The 23,616-nt window shown below is 37.6% G+C and overlaps 1 protein-coding gene across 8 annotated transcripts in view; it reads right to left on the bottom strand.

The window, feature by feature from the left end:
• Window positions 1–853: 853 nt before the first annotated feature.
• Window positions 854–23,616, bottom strand: part of tab2 (TGF-beta activated kinase 1 (MAP3K7) binding protein 2) — a 29,627-nt gene continuing 6,864 nt past the window's right edge. Inside the window, exons 2-10 of one of the 8 annotated variants that reach the window (XM_051874927.1) lie at window positions 14,758–14,926; window positions 14,404–14,463; window positions 12,230–12,271; window positions 10,687–12,139; window positions 9,334–9,494; window positions 8,062–8,155; window positions 4,842–4,940; window positions 2,847–2,960; window positions 854–2,736 (exon numbers count right to left, since the gene is read on the bottom strand). In XM_051874927.1, the coding sequence (XP_051730887.1) occupies window positions 2,600–2,736; window positions 2,847–2,960; window positions 4,842–4,940; window positions 8,062–8,155; window positions 9,334–9,494; window positions 10,687–12,139; window positions 12,230–12,271; window positions 14,404–14,463; window positions 14,758–14,859 (2,262 nt within the window). In that variant the 5' untranslated portion in view covers window positions 14,860–14,926 and the 3' untranslated portion in view covers window positions 854–2,599. Of the gene's footprint in view, window positions 2,737–2,846; window positions 2,961–4,841; window positions 4,941–8,061; window positions 8,156–9,333; window positions 9,495–10,686; window positions 12,272–14,368; window positions 14,464–14,757; window positions 14,927–23,616 lie in introns of those variants that run through there. The other 7 variants (XM_051874924.1, XM_051874929.1, XM_051874932.1 and 4 more) reach the window with 7 other exon arrangements.

The following is a 23,616-nucleotide window of genomic DNA, read 5'->3' as shown; positions in this document are numbered from 1 at the left end:
GTGATCACAGATGTGTACTTTTGTTGCATTAATTTTCTACTTTGGAGCCTGTCTTTTCAATATAGTAAAAGATATGATAAAATACAGTTGGAATGTGCTATGTTTTTACAGGATGTACCATATATGGTGTGAAATAATTTTTCAATTTCAATCTGAAGCCTAAAGAACTATACTTTAGTTCTTTCCCTGCCAGTATTTTATCATTATCATTTCTGATCATTTTTCACAAAACTTTCATGGCCCCAGGAATATTTTGTTGTATGATTTTCTGAAAAAGCAATATATAAAAAGAAAGAACAGAGCCTCTGCGCTTAAACGGAAATATTCTAGCTTTCTGATTTTTTTTTTTATCAACACATGAATGTGGGTAAGTTTCATCCAAAAAAGCAACATTTTGAACAAAAAACCCTGCGAAACACGCATTTTTGTCAAAGTCTTTGTCCGAATGGGATTTAAAACAATGATCAAAACATAGATGGAGTAGATAGTCCAGTAAACACCCCGAAAACTTCACAGTCGCTACTTCTTCATGGGTCTGCCTTCCATTCAGTAAAGTTAATGTTAGGCAGTTTTAATTTATATGCGGTTTAATGTTAGATTATTGCGTTTTTACATGGAAGCAATACTTTTATCGCTTGTTTCTGCTTCTTCTTCGCCCGTGTTTTGATCGAGAGATGCTGTACTCCTTCAGATGATGCGTATTAGCACCCCCTACTGTATAACAGTGAAAACATGGATTGATGTTATATCTCATCAATGGAAGGGAAAGAAAAACTCCAGGAAAGCAGACAAAATCTAGCAGGGAAAGAGTTAAAGAAGAAAAGAAAAAAAAAGAAGAAATACTCCAGCAAAGCAGAGTTTATTTTTTGTTTTATTTTTTTTATTTTTTACAAATAACTTATCTATTACAAAGACAGTTTTCCCAGCTAAGATCAAAAACATTGGATATCCAAATACTTTTTCTTCCCCCTTTTCTTTTAAAATCCATAAACATGACAGACAGATCTGATTATTTCTTTGGGTTTTTTTTAAAAAAGTTAGTGAAACTACCACAGAAAGTAATGTTTTTGGAGCCAAAAATAGTCTCATCTCGGAAACAAAGCATAGATTGAATAAATTTTCTCCACAGCAAAGTTATTTTTAGCCTGGATACCAGAAACCAGCATTTGGAAATTGTGTATTCATTTGTTTCATAAATAACGACCTCATTCAATGCACGACTTGTGCATTAGCACTCTTGTAAGGATGGATGACAAAACATTTGTTTTCTGAAATAAAGTTTAGGTCAATAAACTAATAAAGTTACAAAACATTTCCAAGGACCTGTTTCAATTGTGTAACATCTGCAAGCGAAGGCACTGTGCACATGATTCGTAACAGAACCACATAAAGACTGCAGGCACATTGTGAAATATCGAGCTACACTCAGGGACACGATGGTCTGTGCTTCCTGTGCTTTGGCAATTTACAAAACCTGAGCCGTAAAGGCTAGCGGTGAGTACTCCGTATATTAAAAAGCCCTTGTGAATACTCATCCACTGTTAGGAGGGCACCCATACACTGTAAGACAAAGTCTTTTCTCTCAAACCCACATTACTGATAATAATCTGAAAAGCGTTATCAATGCATAGCAACATTCCATTCTTGGCACAAAGGTATAAATTCTCCTAATAGTAAACCTACATTCCAGTTGTCACATAGGAAAGCATGTGTTATCCGAGGGCTTTATGGATTTCCTGTGAAGTCCTTTGACCGCTCTGAGGTCAAGTACCTTATTAATAAAAGCTAGATCTTTTTCAGTTTTGCTGCATCTGCAGCTCGTACACTGGATAGAGTGCTTGACAAAGAGCATCGTTTTGTCGTTCGCTGTTGCACATTTTAACATCCCTTTAAGTTCTCACAAAAGCTCTCGATGGGAAACCATTCTCATCTGAGAAACAAAAAAACAACACCACATAGAAATAAATGAAGTCTATAAAGCTATACTTACAGGAAATACATGTGAAATCTTGAGAAAGAAAATAGGCATCGAAAAGCTCATTCTAAAACTATGTACAGTAAAATCTGTGTGGCGGGGACTCCTCTGTAAACTGTACATCTAAAGCATGCAGGTTTTTTTTTTTTTTTTTTTTCTCATTTTTCATTTACCAAACAAAAGAATTGAGAGTTTAGCAGATTTCACTCATGATCCTTTGGGAACAGCATTCATAGAGCAGTCAGGAACTGTTCCCATGAAAAAAGGCACACTGGCATCCGTAGACACACATGTAAACCGCGTGGATGTAATAAACGTGTTAATATCACTGGCAGCACTGAGCCTCTTCATGGATCAAGCGGGCGAAACTTCCCTTGATCTCCCACGCGACACACAAAACTCCCTCTCGACACAGAAGCACACATTTTGTGCAGAGACAAAAGAGCTGTAAACATCATCCAGTCTTCAGTGGACATCACAAGACAGACAGACACACAATGACACTGTGGGGGAAAGAGGAAGCTTTATAGAAAACCTCCAACAGATGAGTCCATGATTTCCTGGTGGAGGCAAAATGGTGGCTGTCGACACGTTTGTGTGTATGTTGCATGTATTGTGTGTGGCTCAGAAATGCCGTGGAAATTCACACTCTTCACAGCGGTTGAGGGCAGGGTGGTTGAGGAAGGTGCAGGCAGTACAGCTCCACTGAACTCCATCATCCTCCTCAGGCTCCGGCATGACCCTCACATTCCTACTGCCCTCTGAAATAAAACACATCGAAATCATTATCAAGGCCTGTGCGGATCTGAGTTAGAAGGAAAGAGAGGGAAATGGCAGAAGTGCAGAGAAAGAGAGAGAGACAGAGACCCACCCATGGATACAGCCATAGAAGGTGGTACAGGAGGTAGAGACGGGTCTCTCTTTAACTTGGAGCTGACGTTTATTTTGCGCCCTCTCCTGTCTAGAGAACCTGTGTGATCCACAGCTGATGGGCATCGCAACACAATGGGCCGATTGTCAACAGATAAAAAAAAGACAGAGAAAGAAACTGAAGATGGGAACCAAATGTAGAGATAATGAAATAAAGCTTTAAAAAAATCTTTCAAAGTTTCAGTGACAGAAAATAAGATATATAACATCAAAGAAGAGAAGCAGAAGCAAAAAAGTGCCAAGATTGTATTGAAGGTGTAGAAGAGATGAGATTAAAAGTTTCTTAAAGGGATAGTTCACCCAAAAATAAAAATTATCCCATGATTTACTAATCCTCAAGCCATCCTCAGTGTATATGGCTCTTATTTCGGACCCAGTGGCGGTTCTTGCTTGTATTGCGCCCTGGGCGAACCACCCCTTCTGGCACCCCACCAAATTATACTTCAGAACAAAAAATCCTAAACTTTGATATAGAGTCATTTTTATTGTTATAATAATGATTTTATAATGTCTAAACATAAATCTAGGCCTAAATGAAAAACCATTGAGTAATCCTCTAGCCATCTAGTGACTAGTTAAAAATTCATGTTATTTTAATTTTAAAAGTGTTTGCTTTCCAGTAGAGGACAGCAATCGTCCACTAAACCAAGACACATTTTTCATGTCTATCACCATGAATGAAATTAAGAAATGTAGATATTTTTTTTAAAGTGGATTTTAAAATGTTGCTATTTTTTATAAAACATAATTATATTACAATCCAAGACAAATAAATAGTAAAAAAATACTATAAATCCCCCAAAACTGCACAACCTTACAGTAAAAATATTAATAAAGTGAGTGATATTATGTTTTGTTAAAAAAAAAAAAAAAAAAAAAAAAAAAAAAAAAGTTACATTATGATACAAAATCACATTCTTCAGGGCGCACACTCCGAGTCCCTCCCGACCAGGTTAACTGACCCCCAATGGTGACATGATGTCATTGACATTACGTGCAAATGAGCGGTAAAAAGACGATCGCAAATTGTTTTTTTTTTTTTTTTTTTTTTTTGCGCGGGTGTCACGTGCCGCCCTGGGCCGTTGCCCATGTCACTCATGCCTACATCCGCCACTATTCAGATGAATACAATCTGAGTTATATTAAAAAATATCCTGGCTCTTCCCAGCTTTATAATGGTAGCAAATGGCGATCCTGATTTTGAAGTTTAAAAAAAAATAAAAAATAAAGTACATTCATCCATCATAAAAAATATCCATGCAGCTCGAGGGGGTTAATAAAGGCCTTCTGAAGTGAAGCGATGGGTTTTTGTAAGAAAAATATCCATATTTAAATCTTTATAAACTAAAATAACTAGCTTCTGGTGGACGGCCTACGCAAGTCGACTTATGGTGGAAGTGTGACGAAAGCGCAGAGGAAAGAACAAAACAAAACACCGGTCACGAATTAGAAGTCTAAAACAAGAATTTTTAAAGAGAACTGTCGGAGGATTTCGATATAAGCTTGAGTTTGTTGCCCAGATTAATTTGTTTGAACCACGAGAGGCGTCTAAGCTTATGATACTCCTACATCATACATCGGGTCAGAGGTCACTCTTCCGCCGTAACTCGGCAGGCCATCTGCCGGAAGCTAGTTATTTTCATTTATAAAGTTTTAAATATGGATATTTGTCTTACAAAAACCCATCACTTCGCTTCAGAAGGCTTTTATTAACCCCCTGGAGTTGTATGGATTATTTTCATGATGATGGATGCGCTTTTTTGGACTTCAAAATCAGGAAAGGCATTCAAGCTTGAAAAAGCCAGGATATTTTTAATATAACTCCGATTGTGTTCGTCTGAAAGAAGTCATATACACCTAGGATGGCTTGAGGGTGAGTAAATCATGGGATAATTTTCATTTTTGGGTGAACTATCCCTACTGAATAACTACTGACCTGGTTTTGTAGGACCTTTATGCGGTTTAGGAGGTACAGGACCCAAGAATCCAAGGTTGTCATAAAAATTGTGAATTGCAATGGGATTAAAGTCTGGTCCTAAAAATCAGAAGAACAAGCGGTCAAAAATACATTTGCATAAAATAGGCCCAATAAGACAAGCTAAGACAAGTCATTTTTTGGTTAGGTCCAATTCAAATTCAAACCAATACTGTGATGTGAACTTTTATACAAGATTGTGAGACTTACATTAGTATATTTGTGGAATGGTTGTTCATATGAAACATGTAATTAAAGATACATAAATATTTTAATAAATTAGGGATGCACTGGCTTTTTGGCCGATACAACAACCGCTAATTCTTTATATTTGAAAGCCGATAACCGATATATTGGCCGATAAATCTAAATCCAAATTTTGTTATATACGTTGAGAGCCTGATTACAAAAACAAAAGGCTTACCAATAAAAGCCATGTCCCAAACACTTCAACATAAATCAAACATAGACAATACAGGAGCCTCTGAAACACGGGCGCACAAAGAATTCACGTTCTTTTACAGTTGTGTTCTCATTATAAATTTATGTAACCTATATGACAGTTTTGTGCTGCACATATTGCACTTGACTGTATCTTCCTTTTTGATGTGCTTCCAATCATATCAAGCCATTCAAAATCATCATGACGTGCATCTGAAGTGTCTCAGCTGAAGGAAATAATACATTATCTATCGGCTTTAATATATCGGCCTAATTTTCTTATCGGATCGATAACGATAACATTAAAAAAATGACCATTTATCGGCCCATACCGATATGGTGGCCAATATATAGTGCATCTCCAGAATAAATCAATAATGGTATTCAATGATAATTGAATAATATAAAATAAACTACATATTATTGGTATTTTGAACTCATTTACACTAAAATTCGTTAATTCATTAAAACTTAAATCATAATAGTCTATGTACTAAATAGAGATCGACAGATATTGATTTTGTATAACCGACATCGATTATTTGCAGGTTTATGTGCCCGATAAATGATATACAGAGGTATTTATCTATTGTTTTATTTCTGTTTTTGACAATTGTAATAACAGCACTGTACAAACTATTTGAATGCTTTTTTCACTCCCTCCTTGCATACAAAACAAAACACGTAAACATGGAAGTCTGCACTGTGTTCACTGTGTCAACAGACTGACATTGGAGAGAAGAAATCGTTGAATAAAGTCGTTTTTGTTTCATTTTTGCGCACAAAAAGTATTCATAAATCTAAGGTTGACTACTTTAACAATGTCTTTAAAGGGACAGTTCACCCAAAAATGAAAATTATCCAATAATTTTTTCATTCTCAAGCCATCCTGTGTATGACTATCTTCTTTCAGACGAACACAATCAGAGATATATTTAAAAATATCCTTGCTCCTCCAAACTTTATAATGGTTGTGAATGGGGGGGCCACATTTTGAAGCAAAAAAAAAAAAAATGCATCCATCCATAATCAAAGTAATCCATACAGTTCCAGGGGGCCTTTTGAAGCGAAGCGATGCGTTTTTGTAAGAAAAATATCCATATTTAAAACTTTATAAATTCAAATAACTAGCTTCTGGCAGACGACCATAAGCACAATGTGCAAGTCAATGTGCGCCAAATGAGTAACCGACGTATGACGTAGGATGTAGGAGTAGCGTAAGCTTAGACGCCTCTCGCGGTTCTAACAAATAGGGCTGGGCAACAAACTCAAGATCCTCTTCTCTTATATTAAATTCCTTCGACATTTTTCTTTAGAATTTCTCATTTTAGACTTCTAATTCGTGACCGGCGTTTTGTTTTGCTCTACCCTCTGCACTTCCGCTTTCGTCATTACATCATGCTGTGGGTCAGAGGTTAATCTTCTGCCGCAAATCGATGCGTACGGCCGTCTGCTGAAAGCTAGTTATTATAGTTAAATAGTAAAAATTTTAAATATGGATTTTTTTCTTACAAAAAAACCATCGCTTTGCTTCAGAAGGCCTTTTATTAACCCCCTGGAGCCGTATGGATTAATTTTATGATGGATGGATGCATTTCTCATTCCTTCAAAGTGTGGCCCCCCATTCACAACCATTATAAAGCTAAGAGGAGCAAGGGTATTTTTAAATATATCTCCGATTGTGTTCGTCTGAAAGAAGATAGTCATATACACCTGGGATGGCTTGAGGGTGAGTAAATAATAGGATATTTTTCATTTTTGGGTGATTTAACCCTTTAATACCTTTTTGGACCTTGAATGTGGTGGTTAAATTGCTGTCTATGGAGGAGTCAGAGAGCTCTTGGAATTCACCAAAAATATCTTAATTTGTGTTCTGAAGATGAACGAAGGTTTTACGGGTTTGGAACGACATAAGGGTGAGTAATTAATGACAGAATTTTAATTTTTGGGTGAACTAACCCTTTTATTTCTACATAGCTCTAATTATTTCGATTTTTAACAGCAAAAATAAAGGTTATATAATAAATGTTAATATAACGTAGGGAGTTTCAAATGAGTTGATATTGTTAAGAGTCACATATGGTGGCCATGCTGGAGTATTTCTGAGCCTCAACCTGGTGAGTGAATGGGACTATGAATGCGACTTTATGAGACCAATGATGAGCATAGACAACAGAGAGAGAATTAAATTCAGCACGCTTATTCATGGGTGTTTTATTTAATTCATGTTAAGTTACATCTCCATTGGGTCATGACTCAGTAAGTTAATCTCTTATTTTTTAGTTTAAACTACATATCAAGCATTTAACATCTCATTTGTGCAATGGCTGTTGTGTTAAATATAGTTGATTAATTAAGGGAGGCAAGTTATTTTACTTTTGAACACCACTTGTGTTTCAGACAATGCTTTAATGGTGGTCTTGCGTGCAATTCTCAAAGTGTGCACAAGATGCCACCATTTATCAGGTAAATCTGATATTACAAAATCGATACTAGATTATGGAAAAATGTTTAAATATCATAAAAAATATCTGTAAAATCGATTTCAGTCGATCTCTAGCTTTAAAACATCCCTTCATCACAGCCCACAGAAGTGAGTTATTGTGTAATTTGTCAACTAAAAGTAATTGGCCTTCTGAATGTTTAAAACTTTAGGCTCCTCATTATTTTTGTCTGGAGCCCTGTAATGCCACATAAGGACATTTCCTGAGAAGCTGCAGACAACTAGTATGGTACTCACCTCGTGTCTGAAGGAGGTCAATCTCTTTGGTTAAACAATCAATATCGATCTGTAGAAGCCTATTCTTACACCTCAGTTGCTGCATCTCCTCAATCTGAAAAATAAATAAAAATAAATAAGAGGAAGTGTGCAAAAGTGCAATGTGTGGATCTATTATAACATTCAATGGTCTACCACACGTTTGTTACTTTGCATGAAGTCTGCCATGGCATTAAGCTGATATTGGATCTACATGATGTAACAAGTCATTTTGAGGCCAAACTAATGAGACAGATCTCCCTAAATCATCTCTATGACTCAAGTAAGCTAAAGACTTAATGCTCTGCACTTCTTGTTTTACACTTCATGCATGTGTATTGAATGTTAAATAAGTTAATAATGATAAGAGTGAAGAACGTCATTTTTTTCACACTAACTGGCTCTTTTTTTACTTGAGACTCTGTAAACAAGCTTAAACACAATGAGGGAGAGAGAGCGATCGACTGAACTAGTGCGATTACCTGCGTCTGTAAGCTTCTTCAGATCAAGTCATATTCATGAAAAAAAACAAGTTTGCCATGTCCGAAGAAGAAAGCAATCTTTGTCATAGCATTCTTTCAACGTTTAAAGTTATTTCCCATGAATGGCGTCAGCACTAGTCAATGCATTTAATCAATGCCATAGTCTCTATGAAATGAAGCATCAGCTTCAGCATTACCCTGGCGATACATTGCTGGTTGGTTGAGCCTTGTAAAGTTAAAATAATTAAAATAATTTCGGTTAAAATAATGAATTGTTTCATTAATGAATGAAGCAGTATGTCTGAATGTTTTAATGACTCGCTCAAAAACGGTATCTTTCCGCCACCTAGTGGTGTAACAATGTAACTGCAATGAATGACAGCCTGTCTAGAATGTGCAGAGACAAGCAGTGCTGATGGGTGCTGATAGTATTGGGAAATATCAACAGTCTTGGAAAGTGAAGATGGGAACTAACAGTTACAAACAATAGCTCAACAAGCTTTTTGTCAGGCTTATGTTGCTATGTGGACCCTTATTTTGACATTCTGTTCTTGTTTTCCCACTCTGTTTATTTTCGGGTCCTTGTTTGTTGCAATAGTTATGTATTAGTTTCAAGTGTCTAGTTTACTTTCCTTTGTTCTACCCCAGTTTTTCAGTTTTTTAACTGATAATATCGCAATACTGAGCCACTCAAAATGAACGCAAGGGAAATTCCTGCACCACGACAGCACTAGTTAGTGAGCAAGAGAAATTAAGAGGTACAATAACGTACAGATGGTATCTGACAGACTGAGTTGGAGCGCTGCAGTCGTCTCCTTGTGAGGTCATTTTCCATCTCGTTGACTTCTTCTTTCAGCTTCTCCAGCTTTCTCTTCTTCAGCTCTAATTCATGCCACAATCTCTCCATGCGTGCTCTCTGATGCACTAGCAAAGCTGTAAATTCACATAAATCATTATCAGATACGTGCAAAATTTAATGTACAAAACTGATCACAATCATTGGATTAACTATAAAGAGTACTACATATCAACTAGCAGTCATTAGAGTAGACCGTCTGCTTAATATCTGCTAACACTTTATGGCTGTATTTACACTGCATGGTTCAACTGATCCAATTCCGATTTTCCCCCCATGTGGCACAGATGGGATAGGCAGGAAAAAACGCATAGATTCTGATATTCTCCGATTGGTTTCAGGCCTCATTAATGTGTGGAAATAAATCTGATATGAAGCGGATACGTGCATCTGCAGTGTAAGCAGACAGATCGGATATTCCCCTGTCCCCTGTCGATCGTCATTGAAAAAGTGACTTTTTTAAACATTTTGCAGTGCAGATATATCTATAACAAATGAAACATATCTAGTTGACTAGTAAGTGTATTAATTTAGTTCGTTTGTGTTAAATAAAAGGCGATTTGGTGAAATGCTGAAATGTTTTGCTTTTGAAATCATGCCGAGTGCTCGATACTGCTGTTGTCAGTGATGGCGGCTCGTGCACAGACACATGCTTCAGTCCCATTGTGGAGACTCCCTATTCGTTCCAGTGAAACCACAAAATAAAATGCACACAAACATGTCCCTGCCCTTGATATACAATCACTGAAGAACGCATTTGGTTTTAATGAGTAACAAAAACCTATACGAGGGTGGATTCAAACCCCGAACCTCTGACGTGCGTAACAAAAGTTCTACCACCTGACTATTATTCCTCTCACACACATCCCGCGATTTCTTGATATCATAATGCTATTTTTGGTTCGTTTTGCCAAAGTGGAGTGTAAATGTGGATATCGGATATGGGTCATTTTTAAAAGATGTAAGCGGGTCGTCAAAAAAGAAATCAGATATAGTCAAAAAAAAAATTGGAATTGGCCATCAAGACCTGCAGTGTAAATGAGGCCGATTTTGATGACATTCTACTGACTATCAGTAATCTTTGCAAATACAAGTCAACTAATTCTACTAACCCTAACAGTCTACTAATACTCTAATGAGAGTTAGTTGATGGTGGCAGAGAGTTAGTAGAAAAGTGGACTGTCAAACTAAAGCATGACCCACCATTCGCTAAGCAATTAAAAGAACAATCATGTGTGTCATACTATTCAATACCAGAGATGAACGTACCTTGTGTGTATGCAGCGTCGTCAGCACCCATGCTGAGTCTGCGAGGCTCTGAGCTTTTGTCCCGGTGAGGTGAAAGCGGGTCAGACTGGTAAAGGGGATCCGGCTCTGCATAATGGTGATCACCAGGTAGACTGAGCAGGTTAGTTGGCTCAAACGTTGGCGATACCACTCCAGGAGACACAGCTGGCGGTTTATTGGGGGAGACAGTGATTTTAAATGTGTATTTGGTGTTGGGCTGCGTTACCACCACACGAGGAGACGTGGCAGTCCCTCCAGCTCCCACAGAGGGACGAGATTTGGGTGGGTGGTGGTGTATATATGCAGGTCCCATGCTCACCTGGCTTCCTAAAGCCCGCAGACCAGCAGAACCCTGATGCGTTGGATTGGCCGAGATATAGACTGTAGGCGGGTTCCTTCCCCCTCCATCATCGGCTGATGTGTTTGCAGAAATATAGAACTTGGGCTGTGAGCGAGGGTTGTTGGGAACAATGGCGCATTCATCCGATGGGGTAGTAGCAGCAGCGGGTGGGGACGCAGAGATATACACCGTGGGCTGGCTGCGACTGAGCCCAGCACCTCCAATTGAGATCGGGGCAGAGGGACCTGTGCTGGCAGCCAGCGAAGATGACGATGGACAGGACGAAGATGTGGAGCTACAGGTGGCTCGTGGGGCAGAACCGGAACGCAGGAGCGTAGCGGTGGCCGTGCTCGAACCACCAGCTACCCTCTGTGGAGACTCCAACTTTATCTCAATTTGATTCTTCCGTGGCCCAGTTGAGATGTTCTGGATGTTATACTGGCTAAAGGAGGCAGCAGATGAGCATGAGGAAGGCGAGGGTGACGAAGAGGATGCCTGTGACACCACAGCCGAGGGGATGGAGGGGGCCTGGGTGTTGGTAGGTGAACTGATAGGCATGTATACATGTGAGGTTTGATGCTGGCTGCCGCTCCACGAACTCTGGGAAGCTGCAGGATGAGTGATCTGATAGATCTGCTGGGAAGGCTGGGAGGTGGGACTGTACTGCGCTCGTCCTTGTACCTGTCGCGTTGAGCCTGGCTGGGTCACGTATGGGCGAATATAGATGGAGTTTGGACTGTTCAGACCCGACTGAGGCCCTCCATGTATGTGCAGGGAGGTAGGTGTATTTCGGCCGGTGTTGGGCGCAAGCGTCACTGTGATTGGGTTGAAGCGCGGGGTTGGCGGTGGTCCATGACCTTTGCCCCCAACCTGGTAAAGGCCAAGATGCTGAGGAGGCTGCGGCTTACGAGTGGACTCCATGGCAGCGAATGCACTGAGGCTTGTGGGCGTGTGTGTAGGCACAGACGGCGTTTCAGGCTGATAGAACTCAGAGAGGGGAGACAGTACGTTTAAAGGCCCATCGTTCACACTGGGGGTGAGAGTCCTGCTGCCATTCATCCTTACTACATCTCGCTGCACTGCACCATGGGTATTCTGAGAGACGCCAAGGTTGAGCTGGGTCATGTGATTGCGAAGATCTGTCAAACTCTGGCTGCCTTCACTATACAAAAAACCAGGACTCACCTTGGCCAGGTACTCGCAACATGCAGCCAAATCGTTCTTATTCTGAGGAAAGAAGAGCGAGACAAATTTTTCAGCTTCAGATATGGCTGGGGCGGAAGCTAAATTTAAAGTTAAACCTCTGGGATAAGATGCCCCACCCCTCAGATTTGGGAGCAACAGACCCCAGTGGCATGTTGTTGCTGTTAATTTTATTATTTAATAATAGGGTTGGGAACCGAGAACCGGTTCTAGAGTTTTTTAAAAGTACCGTCACTGTGCAAAAAGTTTTGGTTCCGATGTGATGGGTGGGCGAAGTGCGTGGAGTGTATCCTTTAATAGAGATGTCTCACCTCATGAATATTATAGTAATGAATGCACTGAAAAGCCCTCGTGCTACTCATATACGTCAGATATCAATGCAGAGAGAGAGCACAAAACTGCACGATTAATCTTTGAAAGATTGCGTTCTCGATTTCATCACCCACATTATCTAATTCCTAAATGACAACGATTCACCCGTGTATATTAAACCTCTGACAAAAATAAAATTGCGACATTCAAATCTGCGTTCGCACTGCCGTTGATCTAAAGAGACTCAGTTGTCATGTTTAGATAAACAACTTCACAAACAAACTTTTCAAACACCCAGTATCATAATTTCTGTGTTGCAAATATTCCACTTATCACAGAAGTATAAAAAAAGTTTATTATTCAGATATAAACGCTGACGTCTACGTTACCGATCAAAATAAAATAAAAACCTTTTGAAAGTAACTGTGTGCTTCAAATAACGACTGTATCGATTGCATTGTTACGCCAACAAATTACTGTTAAAAATGTATCTATCACTGAATCATTCTTTCAGAAATGAGTGAAGTCTTTACGAATCCAACTTACAAAAATATTCTGTTTGTGTGTTCACGCATCTTAAAAGGTGTTGAATTTGTGGTAACACTTTACAATAAGGTTCATTTGTTAACATTAATGTATCAACTATACATGAACTAACCATGAGCAATGCATTTGTTACTGTACTAGTTAATCTTTGTTAATAAAAATCCAGCTGTTCATAGTTGGCTCATGTTAGTTCACAGTGCAATAACTAATGTTAACAAATACAACTCTCGATTTTAATGATGTATTAGTAAATACTGAAATTAACATTAACAAAGATTAATAAGTGTCGGAGAAATGCAGTTTATTATTAGTTCATGTTACTGTAGTTAACTAATGTTAACTAATGAACCTTATTGTAAAGTGTTTCCTACTTTGTTGAAATTAGCAGTCTGTTAAACTCATTTTACAAGTATAATAAACACAAAAAGGACTGTTTGAGTTGGGTATTGTGTATTTATTTCCCCTTACTACTATGTTTTATTGGTAGTTTAATCATCTTAAAGGAATCTGAACCGGAATCGTTAGGCAGAACCGGAACCGGAAAATTTCTTACAATTCCCAACCCTATTCAATAATAATTCTAATTCATGAAGTTAATAATTCCATGAATTAGATGTACATTTCAAATATCATTACTCATTGTTCATCATACTCCACAGGTCAACTGAATAACATCAGTCAGTGAGTATGAATACATGTACATGTATTGAATATATACTGCACTCCAAACAACATGAATGATGCCTCTGTAGTGCATTTGGAAGAGAAAATAATGAAATACGCCTGAAACTGCACATTGTAAGTGTAGAAATACTGAGCACAACCCTAGGTTTCCCATAGTGAACGAAGTCCAGAATTTGTTTAGACATTTCCGATCTTTAGGACATTTAGATACTTGAGTATTGTTTGTGGAGAATGGCTGTCATAAATGTCATCGTACAGCTGTGGTTAAAAACTCAGAATCAGTTATGTAATTTTTAAGAATTGATGGAAAATTGTTGCGTAAAAAAAATTGTGACGCAAACTGCTAATTCAGATATATTTGATATATTCTGCAAAAAAATCAGATAAAAGCTGGAAAGTTTACCCTGGGGGACATCTTTCCCCAGTAGTGATTTTAAATTTTGTTCTATAATAAATTAATTGGCAAATGTTTCAATTTATTTGCCTTAAAATACATATAGCATGAATAACCCCAGTTTGGGAATCGATGCTTTAGATAAAAGCATCTGCTAAATTAAAGCAAATGCAAAAAAAACCTACAATGCAAATGTAGTGTGAAATTTGATTTTATTCACCAGGAACTGGCTAGATTGTGGAACGCCATCTCTACATGACAGGTGGTTTGAAGGGAGGGGCTGTAAAATAACAGGGGTTAGTGACATCAGCGTAAAGTTGTGTGTACAACATGCATTGATGAATTTTGCGCAATTACATCAATCATTGTATTAAGACAATAAACTGTGTCACTTTTTATTTTCATATTAACTTAATAGTTACGTGACAAATTATGCTGGGTCGCCAAAAGACAATTTTCGACATGCGAGACGACTTTTAAAAGGATGTACAGAGTACTTAGGCTTACAGAAACACATTTGATACACACAGGACACAGCCTTTCTAGATGGGCAAGCGGAGTATGTCTAACTCACCTGTAGGACACACTCACACACCACGTCCTCTGGAACTTCTGGAAACTTTTGCTGCAGGTGGTGCAGAACCTGGTTGTCAATATGCTGGTTTCCCTGTGCCATTCGTCTACTGCCAAAACAGAACGGACCTGACCTCAGCACGCACGCTAGCGTACTATCTTAGCATCTTCTGCATAAAAAAAACGAGAAGACAAAAATGCATATTTGTGAGACTAACCAAATGAAAAGCACTAGAAATCTGGGACAGATGTAGTCCAATATATTAATCAAACACTTTAGGAAAGATCAAATCAACAATAGGCACTAATATCTTATTGTGCTTATTTTGACAGTCCCGAGCCACCTGTGCAATAAGTCGTGAAATTCGTTTTCATTCGTGAAATTTCCTCACTACTAAATATTCCACAGTCAACCGTTAGTGGTATCATAAAGTGGAAGCAATTGCGAACAACAGCAACTCAGCCACAAAGTGGTAGGCCATGTAAAAATCACAGAGCGGGGTCAGCGCATGCTGAGGCGCACAGTGCGCAGAAGTCGCCAACTTTCTGCAGAGTCAATAGCTACAGACCTCCAAACTTCGTGTGGCCTTCAGATTAGCTCAAGAACAGTGCGTAGAGAGCTTCATGGAATGGGTCTCCATGGCTGCCACTGGACTCTAGAGCAGTGGAGACGTGTTCTCTGGAGTGTTTCCAGCCGAGAAACATATCATCATATCATCTGGCCATACAGCGGTGGGATGTTTCGACGTTCAGTTCAGACAGGAACAGCGTGATGCGGGAGGGCTCGCACTCTTCAGATACAATGACAGAATACGACAGAGTTCATGTTTTAAAGTGAAACAGACACTGGAATGAGTAAGTTTCTATTCTCTCTGCCATCTCTGATATAATCAGCATGGACTTTAAGAACATCTAACTACGTGACGTAAATTACGTTATGACGCAATTTCACATGCTTCCGTAATTTTTTTCGCGTTAAATGCGTCAAATTATTTTAACGCGTTAAGGATTTTGAATTAATCGCATGCGTTAACAGCCCTAATATATATATATATATATATATATATATATATATATATATATATATATATATATATATATATATATATATATATATATATATATATATATACACACACACACATACATACATACACACACACACATACACACACACACACACACACACACACACACAGACATTCCATATGTGGTACTAAATCCAGTACAGGTCAGATGATTTGTAATGCGACCGTAGTGTGAACATATCGGAAATTCATGCAATTTTTACGTCCCTTGAGATCAACATTCGTGGCAGATCACACTATTAATAAATGCATAATCGCTTACTTTAATTCTGTGTTTACTTTCATTTGACAGCACGCTGTGTGTGTTGCCAAGTCCGCAATTTTTTTTTACCGCAGAATTGTGTTACTTTTTCACGGGTTGTTTTGCAACTTCGTGGGTTGAAGCGTCCACACTAACGCAATATTTAAGCCCCAGGATGCAATTGGGCTAGCTTTGGACTAGTTTTGAGAAGCAATTGAGTGGATTTTGTGGTAAAAACATGGCAACCCCGTTTGTATCGTTCTTTTGTGCATGCAGGCCAGTTCAGAACCATGATCTGTTCACACTGGAAATCTGATATTGGCCACATTTAAAAAACAATGTGAACAGCTATACAAAAAAAAAAAAAAAAAAAATCAGCTCTGAGCAAAAATCGGAATTGAGCAGGGTGAATGTAGCCTAAATGTACTGGGATTACAAAACTTACCAAGAAAATGTGTGCACCAAGCTATGCCAGTTTTATTATAATTAACATTGGCAACCTTCCCAAAGAGATTTTGCTCAAATGGAGGTTTACAAATCAACTCAACTAGCTGCAACTGTCTGAGAACAGAATGCAGAAACAATAAAACTGAAAACTACAGAAAAGCCCTCTTTGGACTACAACAAACACAGTTTTGCAAAACTTTATGCAATGTTACAAGACTACAAGAAGAATTAAAGAGAGTTAAAGAAGAACTATTACTGAATTAATGCAGAACAATATATAAAAAAATGCTAAACTATATTGCAAGGCTAGCAAATATATGATTACAGTTACTTAAAGTTCCTCAAAAATCACAATGTAGTTGATGTATAAAGAAATCATAAAGATCAGGGTTTGAAACATCAAGGATGGGTTCACATTCACAACACATAAGAGGCTGCAATGGTGTTCTCCAGAACAGATGCATAAATCATCAACAACAGTGTGATTAAAGTGTAAACAACTTATTTAAGGAAACATCTCACTAGCTGACATGAAACAAGTAAATTCTGGTCAGGGATATCACGTCTACTGAATGTTTGTGTCGAAATATCGCCCTCTCCTGTCAGATGTCTGTTACTGTTAAGGTACATCTTCAGCTCAACTCAAACGCAGTGCTTTACTTTCAGACATTTGTATGAGACAAAATATATAATATTGTTAGTAACTGCACTTAATTAGCCTAGTTTCTGTTCACGCCTCTTCCCCAGAGATGGTGCCACTGCTCTCATATGTTAGTCGAAGAAAAACTTCCTTTAATTTGTATCTTTATTCTGTTGTATTTATTTGTCCTACTGCTTGTAATGTGTTTCTTTGTTATAAATGTATTACTGACTGTTTATTTGTCTTCAATAAACTTGCTTAGTGAGTGATGCTGAATATTAGCTCATGTAAATTGGCACCTAATTGATAACTTCTACTGAAAAACTATGATTAACCTCCTACGCAGTTGGGAAAGCAGGGTTTTCTGTGAAGCTGCCACTATGAGAAAACAAAAAAAACGGTTTCACACTGCACGGCAAAACTAATTTCATCTATTAGCCCAGGGACTATTTCACTGCCTTAGTTCTTGCATGTATATAACTGTTGAGCAATCTGTTTTGGAAAAAGAAAGAGGGAGGACACAAATTAAAAACAAGAGAGAAAAAAAAATGCCAATTCACTGTTTGCTCAATAGGAAATGTACAGTTTTCTACCCCAAGGCTAAAGAGGCCATTTGAAACACTTCAAGAGTTGCAAAACACAAGCAATGCGATTTTTATATAGTGCCTCTAATGCTTGGTTGTTTGAGATACAGACAGCCCATCCATCCATCGCCCTCGGCAAAGCCACAGCTCAACGAAACGAACTGCTGCCTGTCTGCCACACCCAAACAATGAACACACAACAGACTGAACGAAACATAAGCGCATCCCAAAATTGTTGTTGTAGACCAGGTCCGAAATTAACACTTCAAAATAAGCCAAACATGAGAAAATTTAGAGAAAAAAAATTGCATTGGCGAGTAACTAATACTTGGTTACTCGACAATAATTGGTAACTTCATAAGAAAACGCATAAGGCACGGTTTAAGCCAAATTGTAAGAATGATTATCTGACATCCACTGAGATATAAATCAAAGTCATAAACTACCTACTAAAGCAATCATCTGCCGCAACTTGTACATGTTCAAAGCACTTTTACCTTAGTGGAAATTTCAGTGGAAAAGTCCACACAAGTGTGCAATATTTCTTGTACTGAGCCTCCAACAACAAAAATGTCTGGTTTGCGCTTGTTCATATAATGGCAGTGAATGGTGCCAATGTTATATTTTATTATTTGCATTTAGCATAGTTCTCTCTCTCTCTCTGCTATCTATGAGCTTATCACAAAAAGGTATTGTCTGCAATTTTAACAAATGGAGTTCAAAATGCAAAACATCTGCTTTGAGCAATGTTTGTGTTGATCAGTACATGCACCTCTCATCAGATATGAATGTCTTCAAGTTTAGGGTGCAAAAGACCATAAAGCATGTCAAATGTTCCCAAACAATCTTAAGTTAGTAGGTTAACTGTCACCAGTCTTTTTTTTTTTTTTTTTCCATGGGATCACATTCCATGCTTAACTCTAATACCTGCAGAGACAGATTTAAGCAGTACATATGCCACCCTTTCCTGTTTTTTTTTTTGCACTGTTATCAAATGTACATAACCAACAGAGAAATATCTATAGCTGAAGTCTCATGACTGGTGAATATACACCCCCCCGTTACAATGACAACCAATATGAACAGCTGGTTTGTCTTGTAGTGTGAAAATTTTTTTTTAGTGTGACCCATTAGTGTTTTATTTAACTATCAAAGATCTCTTGCTTAGTGAAGTCCTTAGATCTAATCTGTTCAGTTTTTGTGTTTTTGTTGGCCATCAGGCAAATGAATAATAAGAAGTGATTCCAATTCCCTTAGAGAAAACTATCACTTTACCAAAAAAATGTATCTGTGTTTATTTACCAAGCCAAGTGTTTGGTTTGGAAAATAATGTTCAACGCACACTGAGCCTATTGTCGTCAGTACTTTAAAACAAGAATCCTAATGGTTGTATGTGTAATGATTAAAACTGTCTGTCCAGGAATGTACAAAACAAGACTTTCCTTTTTAATGTTCTTTATTTCCAATTAGTCCTCAAACATATTTGGAAATATTTAAAAACAAGTGGTTTGAGTTTCACTTGATCAACATTCTGACATTAATTAACCCTCAATCAATTTGACCCGTTTCGATTTTTGAGTTGACTGAAATGCTGGTTAACCTGTTTTCTTGACATTTTGTGACTCTCTCATTTAAGGTCATGAACATGCAAGCAAAGTTTCAACACGCTGATTAATTTTGAAATGTGCATACAGAAATTTTATAAGTTCTTACTGTTCGTGGGTCAATTTGACCCATGTAGGCAGCTGTAGAAAATAGAAAACAGTTATTTTAAATTGCAATAATATTTCACAATATTACTGTTTTTACTGTATTTTTGATTAAATAAATGCAGCAAGAACTTCTGACAGGTACTATACAAAAGTTCAGATATTTTTGTGGTAATAAAAATAGACCTAAGCCTTTAAAATGACTTTAAAAAAAATTATATGTTACACATATATATATATATATATATATATATATATATATATGTGTGTGTGTGTGTGTGTGTGTAACAATGAGGCAATAATATTTGGTTCAAATAAAGTATTAAAAGCAAGTGAATCGCAACCTTTGCTAATTCACAATAGCACTATGCTATAGTATAGTTTTAAATGGTTTTAATACATCGTGAAGCCTTAGAAAATGGTCTAATAATGTGGTTCATTAATTCTCGCCTGTGGAATGCACCACTTCCAGTATTTTGCTGGTTACTCAACATGGTAAACTGCACTCAAGGATTTTTTTTTTTTTTTTTTTAAATCAAGTACTTGAATTTAATCGAGGAATCATGACAGCACTTGTATTGTTATTGTGGGCACTTTAAAATACCATGAATTATTCCTTATTTTGAATTTAGATTTTAAGAACACATTTAAGAACGCACTAATGAATAAGGTTGTGAATGAGAACCGGTTCTTATACATAAGTATGTGCTTTCTGTACATAATAAAAAGTAATTTTGTGGCAAAAACATGGAAATACTTTTTTCGTTTTTATCCTATTGTTTATGATATTTATTTGTTAATCAGTGTCGTTGGCAGTTTGGTTCTTTTGCTGTTGTAGACTGCATTTGTAATAACTGAAATCATTTGGTGAAGTGGTATGGAACTGTAATGCGGTCAAGACCTGCCTGGAACTACTATCTATATTGTTACCTTGAATTAAAACTACTCATATCATGAAATAATATCACCCACCCCTACAAGACAGCATGAAGTATGATGCATTATAATGTAGCTTTAGCACAAAGAGCTCTGACTGCATTGTGTGGTTGTGTTTACTGCATGAGCAGCTATATCTGACTAGCATGGCGGAGGGTGTAAAACAGTGCTCTGTGGTATGAGCTGTACACTTCTAGTCTCTATATTTGGCTGTCATGGTGTAGTCAGTTAAAGTCTGGACCCTCATTGCTGTACAGCCACAGTAAGTACATTTACATGCACAGGTATATTTGAGCTACAGCAGGGTTTTGTGTAATTGAGCTTGTCTACATCACATCTGTCTTTCAGAGCGAGCACACGGCACTGAGGCCAACCGTAATCAAATAAAGTCTGTAAATGCTGGACACAGCCAAGCTACAACTGTACTATTCACGTCCGGACTAAGGTGTTCATAAAAAAAATAATGAACCACTGCTTCAGTCCAACTGTATTCCTAAACTCCCTAGTACACTATGATTTCACAAACATTACCAACTCTAAAATGGAAAAAATAAACATCCAGGCACCAGAAGCTCGAGGCTTTGGCAAACCGATCAAACACACTGTGAGGAAATTACGCAGAGGACTGTTTTTGTAAAACTGCAATAAACACATGATGCTAAACTACATGATGTCAGTACTGTCAATAACAGTATTGTCTCCAACATATTTATGACATATTCTTTGCGGAGCCTCTTTGGTATTCGTTGTGCACAGCAGGATCGGAAATTAATAGGGGCTTGGGGCTAAAAGGACATCAATTTGAACAAAAATGCCCCCCAAATTCGTGATAAGGGGAAGAAAATGTCCCCGCTCTATTAAACGAAACTATTAGCGCAATATGATGCGAAAGAGAACTGAATTCAGTATCTGCGCACACGCAGAAAGGCTGTGTTTACAGTGCAAGTCTTAATGCGCAGATCTGGGCCCGTATTCATAAAAAAAATCTTACTGCAAAGAGTTGCTCCTAGTGACAATTCTAAGAAATTTCTTCTTAAAATTAAATAAAAATCCTAGTAAAGTAATTCAGAAAGCATCTTAACCCTTAAAAGAGGTCTTAAGGTCCAAAATTGTTAGGAGTATGGACAAGGACTTATAAGAGGCTTAAGAGTTTCTTTAGCAGTGAAGAAAATGGACGGAACGTGGAGCGGGAGAAGAAATGTGCGACGAGTTAATAAGACGCTTCACATTAGATTGTGCAGGGATCATGTTTGTGACAATCTTATTATGGTGACACCTAACATCTCAGAAATGCCATAGCGCCAGTATTGGAAGTAATCACTACATTAACATATTTGGCAATTGGAAAAATGCAACTATGCAGCAGTGATGATTTGGGTCACTACCTTCTATAAGAAACGTATCAAATACGGTAAGTACGACATTAACAGCATGGTAAATGAAATATACACATATATAATGTGTGTGTGTGAGTACAACAGGAAAAATGACGCTAATTACAAAGGCTTATAATAGAACCTACTTAAAAGCGATCTTTATTTTCCTCCTTGGACAACAAACCAATCAGTCTTCAAAAGACTGTGTCATATATAGCAATGGGGTCAGCACTGCCTCCTCACTAAGATAAAAGTTTTGTCTTTTCCTCGCACAGAGTTGCTCTCAGATCAGCCCTGAATCGCTCTTAAGCTAAGACTCCTACATAGATGTTTTTAAGCTAAATTAGGAGCTTTCTGAGAGGATTCTTAGAAGCTTTATTTTATATTATTAATGCATTCATGTCCCCTCTGAGCTGTATTAAACAGTCTGAGTAAATACATCTAATTGCCACTTCAGATGCAGCTCCTGTGATTCCTCTGCATTGCAAAGATGAAATTTGTTAATACGGATTTCATTTGATTGGTAACAGCCCTATTTTATCTTATTACTCTAAATGAATATGACTAAATGTAAGAATTTGACACACAAGATGATGCATACATTTAATTAGGTCAAAAAATAGCTTCATAAAGGTAAAAATGCCCATAAAAGGTAAAAATCAACTTAAACTTATAGGAAAACAATTCCTGTCACTGCTGCAAACTAACCACCACACAGAATATGAAGAATATCAAAAACTTTAGGAGTCAGCTGTCCACAGCAGTCCTAAACCTGCCAAGGTACCAACACAATAAACACACTCAGCAAAATATCATCTAATTATCGTTATCAATAAAATCCCAGAAAATATTTAGATATATTTTTTTAGATGTTCACGTGCTTAACATATATGTCTGTGAATGGCTACAATGATCAACACATGGGAGCGTAATAAAGCACACAGAAAATTTGAATTTGAAAGCTTTTTGAAAACGCTCGCGTGTGTATCTGTGTAAGCGCTCAGTGAAGAGTGTCATTGATGACTATTTACAAGGTTTTTGAAGCGTTGATCATTGAAGCCAATCACAGACATATCTGATAAGCGTGTGAACACAATGGCCAATCGGAGGGGTTTACGAATATGCTCAACAGCACAAAGCGTCACATCTTTAAAATTTCAGTACCGACTTGGTACCGAAGTCAGTGCTTTTGACAACTCTACTTACAGCCATGAGTCTGAAGTGCTATGTATCTATATGCATGGCCCTATGATACGGAAATCTCCACTCATAATTTGTGTTCTGTTCCATAGTGCCAACATTCTCATCACATTGGTTACATTCCACATCTACATGACAAATGCAGTATGCCTAGTGGAACTATTGTTCACATATGGCAGAATCAACTGAGAGCAGTTATTACTAGGGCTATATATATAATATATATATATATATATATATATTATTGATAATTTATAAAACGGTTAGTTCCTGTCCTTGATTCTGATTGGTCAATAGCTGTGTTTTATTCACGATAAAACACGGCTATGACCGCTTCACCCAACGGTTCTGTGTATCACTACACAACACCCTTAGCAACCACTCTTAGCAACGTAAACTGTATGTTCTCAATTGATATTGTTCGTTGAAGCTTACTGTATTATGTAGAAGAGTGTTGTGAGAAAAAGATCGAGTGAGCGAGTTTATTACCTGCATTCAGATTTGGCATTTTCCTTCAGGTCAGTCCTGTGTCCATAATAAAAAATCTGTTTAAATGTCCGATGTATCATCTTGTCCTTTTAACATTTAAGGGGTTTTCCTGTGACTAACAGCACTAGTCAAAGCATTTGTCAGTTGCGT

This window comes from Ctenopharyngodon idella, chromosome 20 (assembly GCF_019924925.1).
Source record: "Ctenopharyngodon idella isolate HZGC_01 chromosome 20, HZGC01, whole genome shotgun sequence".
Classification (NCBI taxonomy): Eukaryota; Metazoa; Chordata; class Actinopteri; order Cypriniformes; family Xenocyprididae; genus Ctenopharyngodon; species Ctenopharyngodon idella.
Note: the sequence above shows the minus strand (reverse complement) of the source record. Positions and strands in the feature narration are given on the sequence as shown.